The sequence below is a fragment of the Canis aureus genome, chromosome 1 (assembly GCF_053574225.1).
Source record: "Canis aureus isolate CA01 chromosome 1, VMU_Caureus_v.1.0, whole genome shotgun sequence".
NCBI classification, from domain to species: domain Eukaryota; kingdom Metazoa; phylum Chordata; class Mammalia; order Carnivora; family Canidae; genus Canis; species Canis aureus.
In genome coordinates, this window is record NC_135611.1 from 42,839,349 (window position 1) to 42,855,474 (window position 16,126).

General features: G+C 41.3%; 1 protein-coding gene across 3 annotated transcripts in view; it reads left to right on the forward strand.

Annotated features, from left to right (window-relative positions):
• Window positions 1-16,126, forward strand: part of ESR1 (estrogen receptor 1) — a 277,313-nt gene that overhangs the window by 225,501 nt on the left and 35,686 nt on the right. For 2 of the 3 annotated variants that reach the window (XM_077896962.1, XM_077896956.1), the window contains exon 7: window positions 12,015-12,148. In XM_077896962.1, coding sequence (XP_077753088.1) covers window positions 12,015-12,148 — 134 coding nt within the window. Of the gene's footprint in view, window positions 1-12,014; window positions 12,149-13,451; window positions 15,664-16,126 lie in introns of those variants that run through there. The other variant, XM_077896968.1, reaches the window with a different exon arrangement.

Genomic DNA, 16,126 nt, shown 5'->3' on the forward strand with positions numbered 1-16,126 from the left:
TAACAATCAAAATATCACAAGCAAATGCTTTGGATCATCTGCACATGACCTGCAGCATGAATTGCAAGGCAGGCAGTAAGAAATGGACTTGAGAAGACTGGACAATGGTAAGAAATCCAAGGACATTTTTTTTTAAGATTTTGTTTATTCAGAAAGAGAGAGAGAGAGAGCATGAGCAAGTGGTGGGGGGACAGAGGGAGAGGGAGAGAGAGAGAGAAAACCTCAAGCAGACTTTGCACTGAACGAGGAGCCCAACTTGGGGCTAGATCTCACGACCCTGAGTTCATGACCTGAGCCAAAACCAAGAGTTGTACTCTTAACTGTCTGAGCCATCCAGGGGCCACTCCAAGGGCATTCTTAAGCTTCACCCAACCCCAGGGCCCTCACAGCATTGACACTTTCCTCTCATGTCCCAAAGTGTCCAACCTCAATCTACCTTCTCTATTTTCTGCAACTAATATCACTTCTTATTTACTAAACAATTTGAAGTAGTATTATTCCTAACCATAACTGCAGAGTTTCTCTGTTTTCACATTATTTCTTCTCTTATTCTTTTTTCAGTTAAAAAAACACATTCCTTCTCTTGCAATGATCTTAAGTCTGCACTCCTTCATTTTCCATGTCTCTCTCCTTCCATCTCTGCCACCTATCCCATGGCATGCCTTCTCCTGGCCACCTTGAAACTTTCAACATTGTAGTCTCTCTTGTCCTGCCACTTCTATGCCCACTTCTTTTGACTGGTTCAACTTTGGCTCCCTGCCAGAGATGTTTCACTCCTATTTCCTACCTCTGCTTCTTTCTTCTGTCTCTCCAGCTGTCTGCTATATTTCTCTCTCTCTCTCTCTCTCTCTCTCTCTCCTTTCTGTGATGAGCTCACTCCCTTTCCCAGTTTTATTATTTAAAAAAATCTTTTGGATTTATTTATTATTTGATGGTGGGGGAAGGGGCAGAAGGGGGGGGAGAGAATCCATAAGCAGACTTCCTGCTGAGCATGGAACCTGATGTAAAGCTCAATCCCAGGACCTGAGATCATGACCTGAGCTGAAATCAAGAGTTGGATGCTTAACTAACTGAGTCACCCAGGTACCACCCCTTTTCCAGTTTTAACCATCTCTATTCAGATACCTCAAAAATCTCTATTTCCAGACATTTTTTTCCTAAAGATTTTATTTATTCATGAGACACACACACACAGACAGAGAGAGAGAGAGAGAGAGAGAGGGACAGAGACACAGGCAGAGGGAGAACCAGGCCCCATGCAGGGAGCCCGAGTGGGACTCGATTCCAGGTCTCCAGGATCACACCCTGGGCCGAAGGCGGCACCAAACCGCTGAGCCACTGGGGCTGCCCTTTTCAGACATTTTCATGCTCTGTTTGGGGCAGTGTAAATTACCACAACTTTTTTGGAAGGCGTTTGGCAATATTTGTTAGAATTGTATTTTTTTTACTGCTTGACTCTGATATTACAAGTATCAGAGTTTTTTCTATACACTTTGGCAAGTGTGATACCTATGTGTGCAAGCATGATAATTGCACATTGTTTATTGTAGCTAAAAATGAAGAACAATATAAATGCCCATCAGTAGGGAAGCACTTAAATTAATATGAATATAGCAAAATACGAGGCACTCATTTAAAAGGTGAGATACATTTTGATGTGTTGTTTTGTAGATGCCTGCTATTAGAAGTGGAAAAAACTAGTCCAAATTCACATATTTAATCCTGGCCTCTTTCCCAAGTTCCAGACATACATTTTCAGTTTTCTGCATGTCATCTCTACTTAGATAGTCTTGAGAAATTTTAAATTCAATATTTTTTTTCTTCTACTGGCATATGACAAATCCTTGGAGTTTCTTTATTTCTGCTAATTTTTCTATTTCTTTCATCATCTTTCCAGTCATTCTGGCATACAATTTCAAAGATGCCTTTAAATTCCTCTTTTCTTTGCCCAACACTGTAGATCATTCACCCAAATATGTTGATTGTTTCTTTGCAGAAGTTTTCCAAAATATCCCTTCTTTATCCTTGTTACCGTGGTCACAGTCTTGTGCCTTCTCTTCCTTCCTTACGCCTGCAGTCTCTTTCCAGACTCTCCTCTCTGCCTTACTCTCCTCTGCACACTGAAGCCAAATTAAATATAACAAAGCACTTATTTGATCATGTCACCCACTGATAAGCTTTCATGGTCTTTCCTTACATAGTATCTTTTAAGCCTTTTATTAACCATTCCACATGCTGACTAAGCGCTTTCTAAGTCTCTCTCTCCTTACAAACACCAAACTCTACCAGCTGGATTCCTCATCATTCCGTCATCACTTCCACCTATCAAATTTTACTGATACCATTTAATCTGCGTGGAATGTTCTTCCTCCTATTCGATCTATCCATGGAGACCTACATCAAATGCCATATACTCCTTGACATTTTTTCCTAATCATGCCAGTTGGAAGTGATTAAAATCTATAAAGCAAGTTGCCAGAAAATACATTTCTTATATCCTTGTGATCAGTCAGTAGCCTGTTTACAGAAGTTTATCTTTGTATCCTAAGTGTGCCTGTGTGTCAGTGTGACAGGAGTGAGTTGGGGCAGGTAGTAATCAGACTCATCCATCTATTTTACGTTATGGGGTTCAGGCTAGTGGTTACCACAGATATCCATAAATTTTCAGCTGTCAACACATGAAAATTCATTTCTTACTCAGGTCATTGTCCAGTATAGGCATCCTGGGGGGTTATCTTCTCATTCAGAGACCAAGATCCTTCTAACATTTGGTTCTGCCTTCTACTAAGTCCTGGAAATGCTCTTCATTTGGGAAGTAGATGAGGAAGAGGACTGGGAAAGGCACACCGGTTTCTTTCCTATTTCACCACAAAAGTGATGTTAGTCACTTCCACTCACTTTTCACTGGGCAAAATCTAGCCACATGGCCACTCTTAACTGCAAGGGATGCTGGGAGATGTGTTTAGGAGGAAATACAGGAGAAAAAGGAAATGTGTCTTGGTGAATATAGCAATATAGCAGTCTTTGTCCGTCATTACTTCTGGTCACCAAATAGCCATTCCTCCCACACACAGAACACACATTGCTTCTCTCCTAGGGAAACAGGGCAAAGCTCTAGCCATGACTGTGCCCAGCTCCAAGACCATTCATTGAAAGATTTCTCACTGACATGAAGTCCATTCCATCGAGCATGGATGTGACTCCTCCTGGTTTGACAGCCTCACCCCACAAATACACTTAATATCTGGTATTGGGATAAGGGAAAAAAACTGCAGTAAAAACTCCCCCTGAGAAAAAAAGGGAGGAGGGAATAGTCAGTGTCACTCTTGTGCAGAAGTTGTGATGTTCTATTGGGCATAAAGAAGAGGCTTCTATGGGGAGGAGCCTGAAAGCTCTTTGATTAGCCCCTGAATCTGTTCTCTAGAAAAAAGGAGCTTTCCACTGTTCTCCATGTAATCTGGCTTCACCCTCTGGGAGGCTCTTTCTTTCCATTATTCTTCTTGGCCATATCTGAAGTGAGTGGTGAGAAGCTGGTCCTTCAGGTGAGCTAACCAGTGTTCTCAGCACTTCCTGCTAGTGCACATCCTGTGCTTGCCTCAGCCCTTTCCCCAACAACTTGTCACAAAAAGAACATTTCAGGGACCTAAACAGGGCAGAATCAGAGTCCAAAAGGATCCTGGTCTCCTGAATGAGAAAGTCGCCTTACCACAAAGATGCCTACATTGGGCAGTGATGAAGAAAGAAAGAACTTGGAGCACCTGGGTGGCTCATTTGGTTGAGCATCTGCCTTTGGCTCAGGTCATGATCCCAAGGTCCTGAAATTGAGCCCCAAGTTGGGCTTCCTCTCCCCCCAACTTGTGCTGTCTCTCACTCTCTCTCAGATAGATAAATAAATATTTTTAAAATTAAAAAAAAAAAAGAAAAAAGAAATTACTCTTGAATTTCTGAACTGAAATGTTAGGATTGGAGGCGGGAAACTCAGAGGCTTTTTAGAGGGGAAAGAGGTGGAGAGGAGTGGGGAGGGGCTGTGGGAGAGAGAGCGAGAATCTCAAGTGACTCTGCACTAAGATTGGTGCCTGACGTAGGGCTCGATTTCATAACCCTGAGATCATTGACCTGAGCTGAAATCAAGAGCCAGAAGCTTAACCAACTGAGCCACCCAGGTGTTCCAAGGCTTTTGTTTTTTAGTTCAGGCTTGTGATTTTTTTTGGCAGTACAACTGTCTCAAAAGAAAAAAAAAAAAAGTGGGCTTCTATTCTATTTGCTCGTCGGTTCTATTTGCTTGTAACTGCAACTGAAGTGCTTTCCCAGTCTCCGTCCTCAAGACTGCTGCTCCTATTTGCTTCTTTCTCCTTTGGCCCCTCCCTCTAGATTTACTGGTGACTACTTGAGGCTTTTTAAAACAGTGTGTTTGGATGGGGAGGTAACACCCTGTAAGTGTCCCCCTTACCCACCTGAAGTGCTCTGAACACTGAGTTACTTTGTAACCTGAGAAACCTTCTAGATCTTTCCTCATGCACTTAGGTGGCACCTAAGGATCATTCAATCTTTGCCTCAGCTCACCTCTTTGTAACACTTACTAAGGCAGCTGTCGAGTCCACCACACACTGTCACTCTGACTCTCTCCATCCACTTCCCCAGGTACGTGGTCTGCCTTCCAAGTTATTTCAGAGCACAATTTAATCAGATATTTTTGCCATTACCAGATAATGTTGTGACAGAGTCCTCTGGCTTGCTCTGTTTCTTGCTATTTGGCACTGGGGAGCAAATAGTTTTTATGGCACTGACCCACTTCCAGTATGGTTTCTTTGTTGATCCACATAGGCAAATGGCTGGCTCAAACAGCTGTTACATCCCAATGGATTAATTATTTCTTATTCAACTTACAGTCCACGGTGGGTGATTCTCTCTATACACTCACTCAGGCACACAGTTTAAGTAATTGGTTCAAGGTCACACAATTGATAACTAGATGCACCAGGATTTGAACCCAGGCAGTCAGACACCAAAATCTTAACCACTTTCATCAGCTTTGAGATACAGCCATTCAAATTTTACATCTTTCAAGATGTATTGCTTATAATTTGCCACTTTTGGCATTTTGTTCCACATGCCAATGAATTGTATATGTAAACCTCTTGATCATACGAATATTTATGGAGTCACAGCATTTCAGAGCATGTATTGAGAGCTTTTGTAGCATCAAAGATACAGAAACTCTTTAAATACAACCAAACCTGCCACTGTTGATTTTAGGCAGCATCTTAATTTATAGTCTTTTTCTACCCCTAATTGCACTTTCTTTGCAGGACAACTAAATTAAATGTCTTACATTGCTCTCCTGGGTTTTCTGTTTCCATCTGTCAATGTCTTTTCATCCAGAGAGGTGATGGGGTAACTACATTTTGTAAGATTATTTTTGAAGATGTACAAGTGAAGGTTTGATCTGCCTACCAACATTAGGACCCTTTATCTCCCATGTGAAGGACTAAGTACCTAAAAGCTTTCATTTCCACAGAGGAGACACTTCCAGAACATGCCATGAGCAAGTGTTCTTTCAAGTTCTCTTCCTTCTCCACTACTTAAGTGCAAGTGGCTTGTATATGAAGAGGAGCAGAACAAGGTTTCTTCATGTGGGGACTCTGAGGTGCTCTGAATGTGGACTGATGCAGTGGGTAGAGGAGCTCATTGTCACAAGCTGTCACATCTCACGATGGGGGGCATGGCTGGTCTGCTTGGTAAACTGCTTCTGGTCTGTGACTATGCTTCCTTTAAAAATAAATTTTGGTCTTTACCCAACATGTTTCTCTACCCCAGCAGCACCTCATGGATTTAGCCTAATTTTGTCTTATTTTGATAACTTTACTTCCAGATTCTTAGTAATCACCCATTTCTGGTGCTGTTGATTTATGCATCCCCTCTGAAATGCAGTTAAATGCTCTAGGCTGATTGGGTTCTTGAGGTTAGTAGAGAATATTTCAGCAGGACTTTGAAAATTAAGCCCTGACCCCAGCGTGTTAATGACTTTAGTGGACAGTAAAGGGTCCTTTGTGTTAGGCAGGTGACAAGTGTCTGTCTACCCTTTGGAGTCCACATAGGTTTGTACCTGATCTGAGGGTGACACATTATCCATTCACTAGCTCACATCGCCAGCCTTTTCACCTATGTGAACAACACTGGTGGGAAACCCACACATGCCACGCAACCAGACAGTTATTTCCAAGAGAGCAACTTTCTAGTGATTTACCAGAAACATCTTCAGAGTCACATATTTTTATTTTTATTTTATTTTATTTTTTCATTTCATTTCATTTTACTTTATTTACTATTTTGAGATGGAGGGGACAGGAGGGGAGAGGGAGAGATAATCTTAAGTGGGTTCCACACCCAGCATAGAGTGGGACTCAGGGGCTCCATCTCACAACCCTGATCACTACCTGAGCCGAAACCAAGAGTCAGACTCTTCACCGACTGAGTCACCCAGGCCCCTCAAAGCACATATTTTTAATTTATTACACAAATAGTGGATTGGCTGAAGTGTTTAGAACAAGTGAGTTTTTCCCATTGAAAGGACAGTGAGTTTAGTCTTATAGAGACATCAGTGTGAAGTTCTTCAAGACTCTCACAGCACTGCTTAGACTATTGCAACTTCACTGGAATGAATGTCCCCCAGGGGCCCTCAAAGTTGAGAAGCACTTGTTTGCCTGGGAGGTAAGCCCCAGGATCTTCTTATCATAATGTCTCAATGACTTATATTTAATGTCTGCTCCCTTCTCCTCCTCTAAAGGGACACACCCACACACTCACCCTCGCCCTCACACATTCACACACATGCACACACTCACCCTCACACTCCTGCACATGCACACACTCATACGCACTCACGCAACACTCATAGACACCCTCACACACTCATGCACAGACTCATAGACACTCACACACACACATGCACACACTCACCCTCACACACCATGCACATGCACATGCTCATACATACTCACCCTCACATACTCATGTACGTGCACACATGCATACACATTCACCTTCACACACTCCCACTCACACACACCCTTACAGACTTCCACTCACACACACTCACACATACCCTCACACATTTTCACATACTCCCACTCGTAGCACTCTCGTACAGTCACCCTCACACGGTCATGCACATTCACACACCCTCACACACTCCCACTCACCCTCCCACTCACACACTCACGGACACTCCTACTCCCACACCATGAGTTGAGAGCTCTGGCTGGGAGCCCTTGCTGGGGCTCCAGCTCTGGCCCCTACTGGGTGCTGAGGAGCACGTGTGTCTCGTGCTTGGGTGACAACTGCTGATACGAAACGACACAGATGTCCCACATCCAGGGAGAAGAAGCTGAGAGGGATACACTTCTCCTGGGAAAATGTGGGGACTGCTGAGAAGGTGCGAGCAGAAAGGAGAATTGTTAAGGCTCCACTTTCTTGGTTTCTGAGCTGAACTTTTGCTCACAGCAGGTGAACGCAGGCTCCCTCCCACACTGAGATTTCCTCCCCTGCCGGCCTGCAGTCTGTTACCTAAACAGAGACTTTCTACTGAGAAAGGAACATTTCTCTATTTTGGCTATGGGTTGTTATTTTTAAAGCTTCCTCCTCCAAACATTTTCCCCTATCCTTGTTTATTTTTTCACTAGAAAGAAAATGTGCTCCTTTAAAAAAAATTTGTAGTGTGCTGTCCCTGCTTACGGCCAAGTCACCCTTCGGCGTGACCACCGTCTCATCCCCTTGTTGGGCAATGTAGCTTTTAAAGATGCCTCCACTTCCATAGAGCTTCCGTGAGCCTGGGTGCCACTGTCGAAGCAGAGGGCTCTGTGGCAGTTGTTTTCTGGATACTTTAGAGAAAAAGACCAACCTCTCCCTGAACATCTACGTCTCTATTTACCCACCTATCTCATAGTAATTGTTATATATAGCTGCTACGGTGTACCGCGTATCATTCTAAACACTTTACATAAAACCTCATTTACCTTTATCTGAGAAGACTATGGCAATCGCTTCAGTATTGATGTGGGTCAGATGTGGAGAGGCTGACATCAGTTGTAAGGCTTTCTTTCTATACCTTTTCTGGAGGAATGTAGCTCATAGCCTTGCACCTGCCTTTTCTCTGTGTCTGTCTTGCCTCTGTTTTGGATCTCTTTATGAACAAAACTCGTGTCTTTCTTCTCTGTACCCTAATGTCTAGCCCAAAGTTTGGTATATAATGGGCAAGTATGAATTAAAATAGGGCAAGAAGGGGAAAAAAAGAAAAACTTGTTGGAATTCTTTCCTGGGAAGTAGGTAATATGGTTTGACTTTCCAGTTTTGGTTCCTAATCCCCTCATTTGGACAATGACAAAAATAATATTACCTTAGAGGGCAATTGTAAGAAAGGGATTCATTGAAAGCACCTAGCATATTTCAAATCAGAGTGGAAAAGATGGTTTACTCCACAAGTGGTGTTAAAATGACCTAGCTGCTTGGGACAAATACTAATGCTGAGTTCTATCCCACATGTCATTCACACAGAATAAATCCTGAACAGTGGGTGCACAGCTTTGGGAATATACTAAAATCTGTTGACTTGTCCACTCAAAATGAGTGAATGATATGATATGTGACTATGTTTCAATACAGTTGTTATAAAAAATAAATCTCAGAAGATGAAAGATTTAAGCATAAAAACATGGAGCTATACTAGAGGGAAACATAAGATGATTTTATGTATGTTACTGGAAGGGAAATGACCTTTTCAAGTAAGATACACTATTCTAAACAACACAGTTGGCCAATCGATGATGTAATAATTAAATATTTGGTAGAAGAAAACACCAGAAAAAAAAAAAAACCATGACAAACCAGTAGAAAAGCATTGAATGGGGATCCCTGGGTGGCGCAGCAGTTTAGCGCCTGCCTTTGGCCCAGGGCGCAATCCTGGAGACCCGGGATCAAATCCCACGTCGGGCTCCTGGTGCATGGAGCCTGTTTCTGTCTCTGCCTCTCTCTCTGTGTGTGTGTGACTATCATAAATAAATAAAAATTAAAAAAAAAAAGAAAAGCATTGAATGTATATAGATCAAAGGGCTAACTACTACAATATATAAAAAGCAGTTAAGAATCAATGTGAAAATGCTAATAACCCAACAGCAAAGGATAAGAACAGATCTCTTAGAGAAAGAGCTTATACCAATATATTCTTCTACCATATGCCTATTAGTACAAGCTCTTTGGAAGCAGTATTTGAAGTATTTATCAATATTAAAAATGCGTAAGTCCTCTGATCTAGCAATTCTACCTCTAGAAATTTTTTTATAGCTATCTATACATCTATCTAAAGACCTAAACATAAGAATAGTTATTTCATGAAATATTTGTAACAGCAAATACTTGAAGTCAAACAAAGTGTCAGCTGAAAAAGAAGTGGTTAAAAAAATTATAGCAATTTGTTCAGTGCAAAACTTATGCTGTTGGAAAGTTATGCAGCTGTTAAAAACAGCTGATGAAGAACTCCAAAATACATTAATTAAAAATAAAACAAAATCCTGGACAATGTGCTTACGGTTCATGTTTTAAATTATTATATTTTTCAAAATATATGTTTGCACATACATAGGATATTTTAAATCCTTCTTGCCCCCCTCGAAGACAACATGCCCCCAATTCAGCTTGTGAACAGAAAGATCAATGAATTTCTTTCACATGTATTATCCCATTTAACTTCTGCAACAACCCTATGGAAAAGATACCAATATTTCTTTTTTGAATATTACATATTATGAACCTTCGTGTTTGCTTATTTAGTAGTTGCAACTACTAATGTTAAATTCTTGATGCCAGGGCGCTGTTGCACAGGAAAAAAGGCTAAATTTTTTATAATGTAGGACATCCTTTATCACCTACCCTTTTCTTCCTTTCCCAGATTAATCTCTTATCTCTTTTGTACGTCTAGCACACTGCTCCATATTCCTTCACTCTGCTCTTCCTTCCCGTGTTTAAGACCCTCTTCCAGTGATGCTTTCACACTCCTGCTCCATGAAAACCTGCATTTCTTCAACTGTCAACTCAAATGCCACCTACTAGGCAAATCCTTACCTGTCATCTTTGGCAGCGTAAATGGCTCCAGCCCAGCCACCGTCCTTTGCTAGAGTTCCTCCTGTATTTCAAAAGCACTTTATAAAGTCTGTTGGACCTGATTATATTATTTCAAGGTTTTGAGCATATTTAGAGTAGAGGCTCTGTTTTTATTCCCATAACTACCACAGTGCCTAGAATATAGTAGCAGAATTACACACACTTAGAATAATCATTTATCTGAATTGTAATCATTTTTATTAGGTTGAAGAACTCTATATTTTTTTTTAAAGTTCTTATTTTAATTCCACTTAGCATACAGTGTTATATTAGTTTCAGGTGTACAAGATAGTGACTCAACAATTCCATACACCACCCGGTGCTCATCACATCAAGTGCCCTCCTTAATTCCCATCACCAGTTTCCCCCAATCCACCACCCACCTCTCTGCTGGAAGCCATATTTGTTCTCAGTAGTCAAGTGTCTGTTTCTTGGTTTGTCTCTCTTTTTTCCCCTTTGCTCATTTGTTTTTTTCTTAATGTATTAATGGAATCATATGGCATTTGTCTTTCTCTGGCTGAGAAAGACATTTAGCATTACATTCTTTAGCTCTATCCATGTTGTTGCAGATGACTAAATTCCATTCTTTTTATGGCTGAATAATACTCCATTGTATAACTGTACCACATCTTTTTTATCCATTCATCGATCAATGGAGGACACTTAGAACCCTTCCATATCTTGGCTATTATAAAAAAATGCTGCTCTAAATATAGGGGTGCATGTATCCCTTTGAATATGTGTTTTTTACTTCTTTGGGTAAATACCCAGTAGTGCAATTACTGGTACATAGGGTAGTTCTATTTTTAACTTTTTGAAGAACCTCCATATTATTTCCACAGTGGCTGCACCAGCTTATACCCCCACCAAGAGTTCACAAGTGTTCCTTTTACTCCATATCCTTGCCAACACCTATTGTTGTGTTGTTGATTTTAGCCATTCCAACAGGGATGAAGTAATATCTCATTATGGTTTTGATTTGCATTTCCCTGATGATCTGTGATGTTGAGCATCTTTTCATGTGTCTGTTGGCTAGCTATATGACTTCTTTGGAGAAACATCTGCTCATGTCTTCTACGCATTTTTTAATTGGGTTATTTGTTTTTTGGTTGTTGAGTTTGATAAGTTCTTTATATATTTTGAATACTAACCTTTTATTGGATATGTCATTTGCAAATATCTTCCCCCATTCAGTAGGTTGTCTTTTAGTTTTGTTGATCATTTCCTTCATTGTGCAGAAGCTTTTTATTTTGATGTAGTTCCAATAGTTTATTTTTGCTTTTGTTTCCCTTGCCTCAGAGGACCTATCTAGAAAAAAGTTGCTAAGGCTGATGTCAAAAAAATTACTGCCAGTGTTCACTTTGAAGAACTAGGTATTTAACATGGCAGATTTAGGGATTGGACAATATGTCTCTTCTAAGAATTTGAAATGAAATGCTTTATTGATGGAAAAACTTTTTTTTGTTTCATTTTGCCTTCCAGAATCCAAATGAATGTTCATGTTCCATGAAAAAAATGGGCTGCAGTTTTTTTGTTACAGATTAGGAGCCAGTAGATTTTTATGAATGTGAACATTATCAGGGTCTGGAGCCTTTCTGTTCTTTATGTTTTTTTTAAAGATTCATTTATTTGAGAGAGAGAGAGAGAGAGAGCAGGGAGAGGGGCAGAGGGAAAGAGAGAATTTCAGACAGCCTGCTGAGTGCTGAGCCTGACTTGGAGCTCCCTCCCAGGACTCTGAGATCATGACCTGAGCCAAAATCTGGAGTCGGACACTCAACCAACAAAGCCACCCAGGCACCCCAACTTTTCTGTGCTTTAATACCGTTTTTTTTTTCTTTTTATCTTCTATGTTTTCATAGGAACCAGGGAAAATGTGTAGAGGGCATCGTGGAGATCTTTGACATGTTGCTGGCTACGTCATCTCGATTTCGTATGATGAATCTCCAGGGCGAGGAGTTTGTGTGCCTCAAATCCATCATTTTGCTTAATTCTGGTGAGTTGATAACATGGAGGAATTTAATAATGGGTTACTGGAAGAAAGATTTATTTGTATTTCAGCCAGATACATACAAGCTATTACAAGGGCATAATCATAAATTGAAAGAAACAACTGATGCACATTTAAAATTAGCCTATTGTCATTGTAGATGGCTTATCGAGGTAGAACCTACAGTGGTCAGATATGATAAATGAAGAACAAAAATTGGACACTGAGTCAAATGGCTTTTTTGTTGAAATATTTGCATCCCTTTATAGATATTTGGGATGCTTTATTTGATTTATTTATTTTGAGCTGCATAGTTTTACTAAAGTGGTAGAGGTGTATAGGCGTATATCTTTTGATAGTTGTAGATATCAGAAAGTAAGTAGACCAAGTGACCAATAATATCAAGCTCCAGATCATAAAGAAAAAGGCTTGAGACTGACCATGTCTCTGGTCAAAATGGATTAGGTGACAAATATAATTGGCTCAGAGATAGAAACACCTGATCCTAAAATTGAGACACATAGAGTGCAGGCCCAGCTGAAAAAGAAGTTTTCATTAGGTCTCTGATGACTAATTCAACTGTGCCCTCCTATTGATTCATTGGAGAAAGCTTAGCTGAGCATGGCATCTGGTTAGGGGTTTGTTTTATTTTGTTTGCAGTAAGGTCGGCTATTGTGTAGAGTTTCTCTAGGTCACCCAGATGGAAACCATGGCTCAGCCTGAATTAGCACTGCCGTGTTCCTCCTGGCCCTCGGTATTTGGATCTGAGCACTAGATCTCCAGTCTGTGGGACCTGAAGTTCAACAACAGGGTGCCAGCCACACAATAGATGCCTGTAGCCTGGACCTTTACCCCCGTCCATGGCCCTACTTCATGCCTCGGACCTCATTCTCACATAGAAACCCTAGCTATTTTAAAGCCCTGGGCCTGATTTAGAATCAGATACAGTCTCGAATTTCCCAATAGCTGAACTAGAGTTTGTATCAATCCCATGCAGGGAGAATCGGCACTTTCTTCTCTTTTCAGATATTTTGTCTCTTCCTGATGAACACCAACCCCTGCGCACCTCCCCTACCTGTTTTCCACTTCCCTTCCACACCAGTACTAATAACCTACATCGCTTCATGGTTAGAAAGCAATCATTCTCACTTATCAAGTGATAAATGGAAATCTGTACTATTCCACTAGGCAAGGACTGAATTACAGAATGAAGTTACCTGAAAAATGATGTGACCCACACCAAGGAAGTGATTACCACTGCATTCAAGTTTTCTGGTTCTACTCACATGCATTGTGCTTTTCATTTCAGTCATTTGTCCGGTACGTTGAAGGGTTCAGATCCCACAATGGCTCTTTATTGGACGAGAGTTCTGGGAGCAGTGCCACTCGGCTGCGCGGCGCCAGGTCCTGAACCTGTTCCTTCTTCAGTGGAGGGCTGGCACATGCTGACAGCTTTCATATGGGCAATCTGTTAACTTCAGGGAAGGCAGGCCTATCAGGTGCTGGGACTTTCTTCCCACTTTTACTGGGAAATAATACTCCAGACAGGAAGCGAAAATTACCCAGAGTTATATAATCAAGCACAAGTAGATGCTCTGATCTTGGTAACCAGAAATAGCCCCTCCACATCTGTGTAGCCTCTTTCTCCTTTATTATTCTGTTCCTATGACAGGGTAGGATTTTTAAAATATTATATAAAAAAGGGCAACGCTTTTTGCCATCAACATACTGGATTTGTAGACCCAAGTTTTTTAAATCCTGGAGGAAAAAAATTCAGCCCTCATAAGAAAGTCTTTTGTTAAAAGAATGGCCCCAAGAGCACCTGGGTGGCTCAGTAGTTGAGGTAGAGGTTGAGCCTTTGGCTCAGGTCTGATCCTGGGATCCTGGGATCGAGTCTCGCATTGGTCTCCCCCCTCCGGCAGGGAGCCTGCTTCTCCCTCTGCCTGTGTCTCTGCCTCTCTCTCTGTGTGTCTCTCATGAATAAATAAAATCTTAAAAAAAAAAAAAAAAGAAAAGAAAAGACTGGCTCCAGAATCTCAACACATATTTCCCACTGCGGAATTTGGACCTCCACCTGACTCCTCCTCACACGGGTTAAATTTTCCTACTCTGTGTTCTTCTTCATCTTTCTCAGGATCCTCTGTGAGATTCCTTGCACTTAAGGGTTGGAACACTGTTTTGGAAACACAAGGCACTGTATTCTGACAGAGTTTACGGTTGTCCCTCTTATGAGAGAGATATCAGTGTGGCAACATGGCTTTTCTGTCAAGGACGGCACTGCTGGCTCACAAACAGTAACAAAACAGAATCTGTCTCCTAACCTGTAAAAAGTGAAAGCACTCTTCAATCCAGAAGTGAGCTATGCTTGGAAAGGCAGGTCTGCTGCTGAGCACAGCTCGTAGTGTCTCATATTGTTCCTGAAAAACAGAATCAGAGAGGACCAGACTGAAGCACAATGGTATGGTGTTGGGAGATTTTCAGAGTAAAAAAGCAGTCAGTCCTGGGGTGACCACAGTCCTAACAATCTTTGCCCACAACTGGAAGTATGGATTTTTCTAAGAACCCAACCAATTCATGACTCCCATCCAAGGCAATTTTTCACCTGTTGTGAGATAAAGAACAAAGTGATGATCATTCCAGGAATCTCTGGCAGAGGCCAAGCTGGAAAGGATTCAGGGAGCCTGAGCTGGAAGATGCTTTTCTGATTCCTGGGAGACATGACCTCAGTGTATGGAGTAACTTTGGGTTGTGCTCTGTGCCCCTGTCACCAAAGTCTGAGGGGGTGTGTTTATGTTGCCTTAACTTCGAGGCAGAGGCACAAGGGTAGTTAGTTGAAAGGTTGTTTTGTGGGCTATAGGAATGACTTTCTGCAAGTCTCATGAGGGTCTCCCAAATGCCAAGATTTCCATGGGAAGCCCCCATCACAGCTGTTTGGGAATGGGGAGATAATCATTATGATTTATGCCTCATGAAGAATAATTCATTACATTGCTTACAAAAGCCTGGAATCATTCATAGTACAAACACTATTTTTCCACTCTCCACTAAAGGACAGAGGCATTCCTGGTTAATCCAGAGATGCTTTAGCAAAATCAATGCCATCTTTAAGGTATTCTGAGAACTAGCTGGACAGAACTCAAGCAAAGGAAGTGAGCAGAACAGATGAGCTCAGGGCAGAAGGCCAAGAGGAACCATGACAGGAGGCAAGGCCAGTGCTGCAGAAGGGGACCAGGGCACCAGGAAGGAGTTATCTGTGCCTGTTTACCATATTCCCTCAGTGTGCTTTCAGTCCTTCTTGATAATTCCAGTATTTCTAATTCTTCCAGGTCCCACTCTGACCTCATCTCATTAAAGAAATCTTGCTACCACTCAAGTCCACAATGAGCTTTCCTTCACTAGACTATTTTAGTTCTGAGAGCCAGTACTGGACAATCTAGCATTTGGTTAATTGGTTTACTGATTTAATTCGTTGTTCAATAATTCAGAAACTGTGCAAAAATAAATGACCCAGTTTTTTGGTTTCCAGTTTTTTTATTTAACCTGGATGGATTCTTCATGCACGTATATCCTGATTTCCCTAGAAACTATTTAAACTTCTTTTTGACATTCCCCACATCTTTAGCCTGTGAACTGTCAACAGGTACCACACCATTCAGTCCCTCAATATATATTTATTTGCTATACATGCCCAGGAGGTTGTGGAAAGTTCCCATTTGTCATATGGTCTTTCTACCATCATGAAATATATCATCCCTTTTTAGATCTGGCTAACATTAGACTATTAAATTAGAAAAATAATGCCCATCTCCTTGGGTTACTGTGAGCTAAAAGGGAAATTGTATATAAAATGTCAAATCCAGTTTATGAAACACATAGGCCTTCAATCAATGACAGCTATCACCATCACTTGGGAAGCTCTGGTTCAAAGGGAGCCAGTCCAGGGGCGCTTGGGTGGCTCAGTTGTTTAAGCATCCGAGTCTTGTT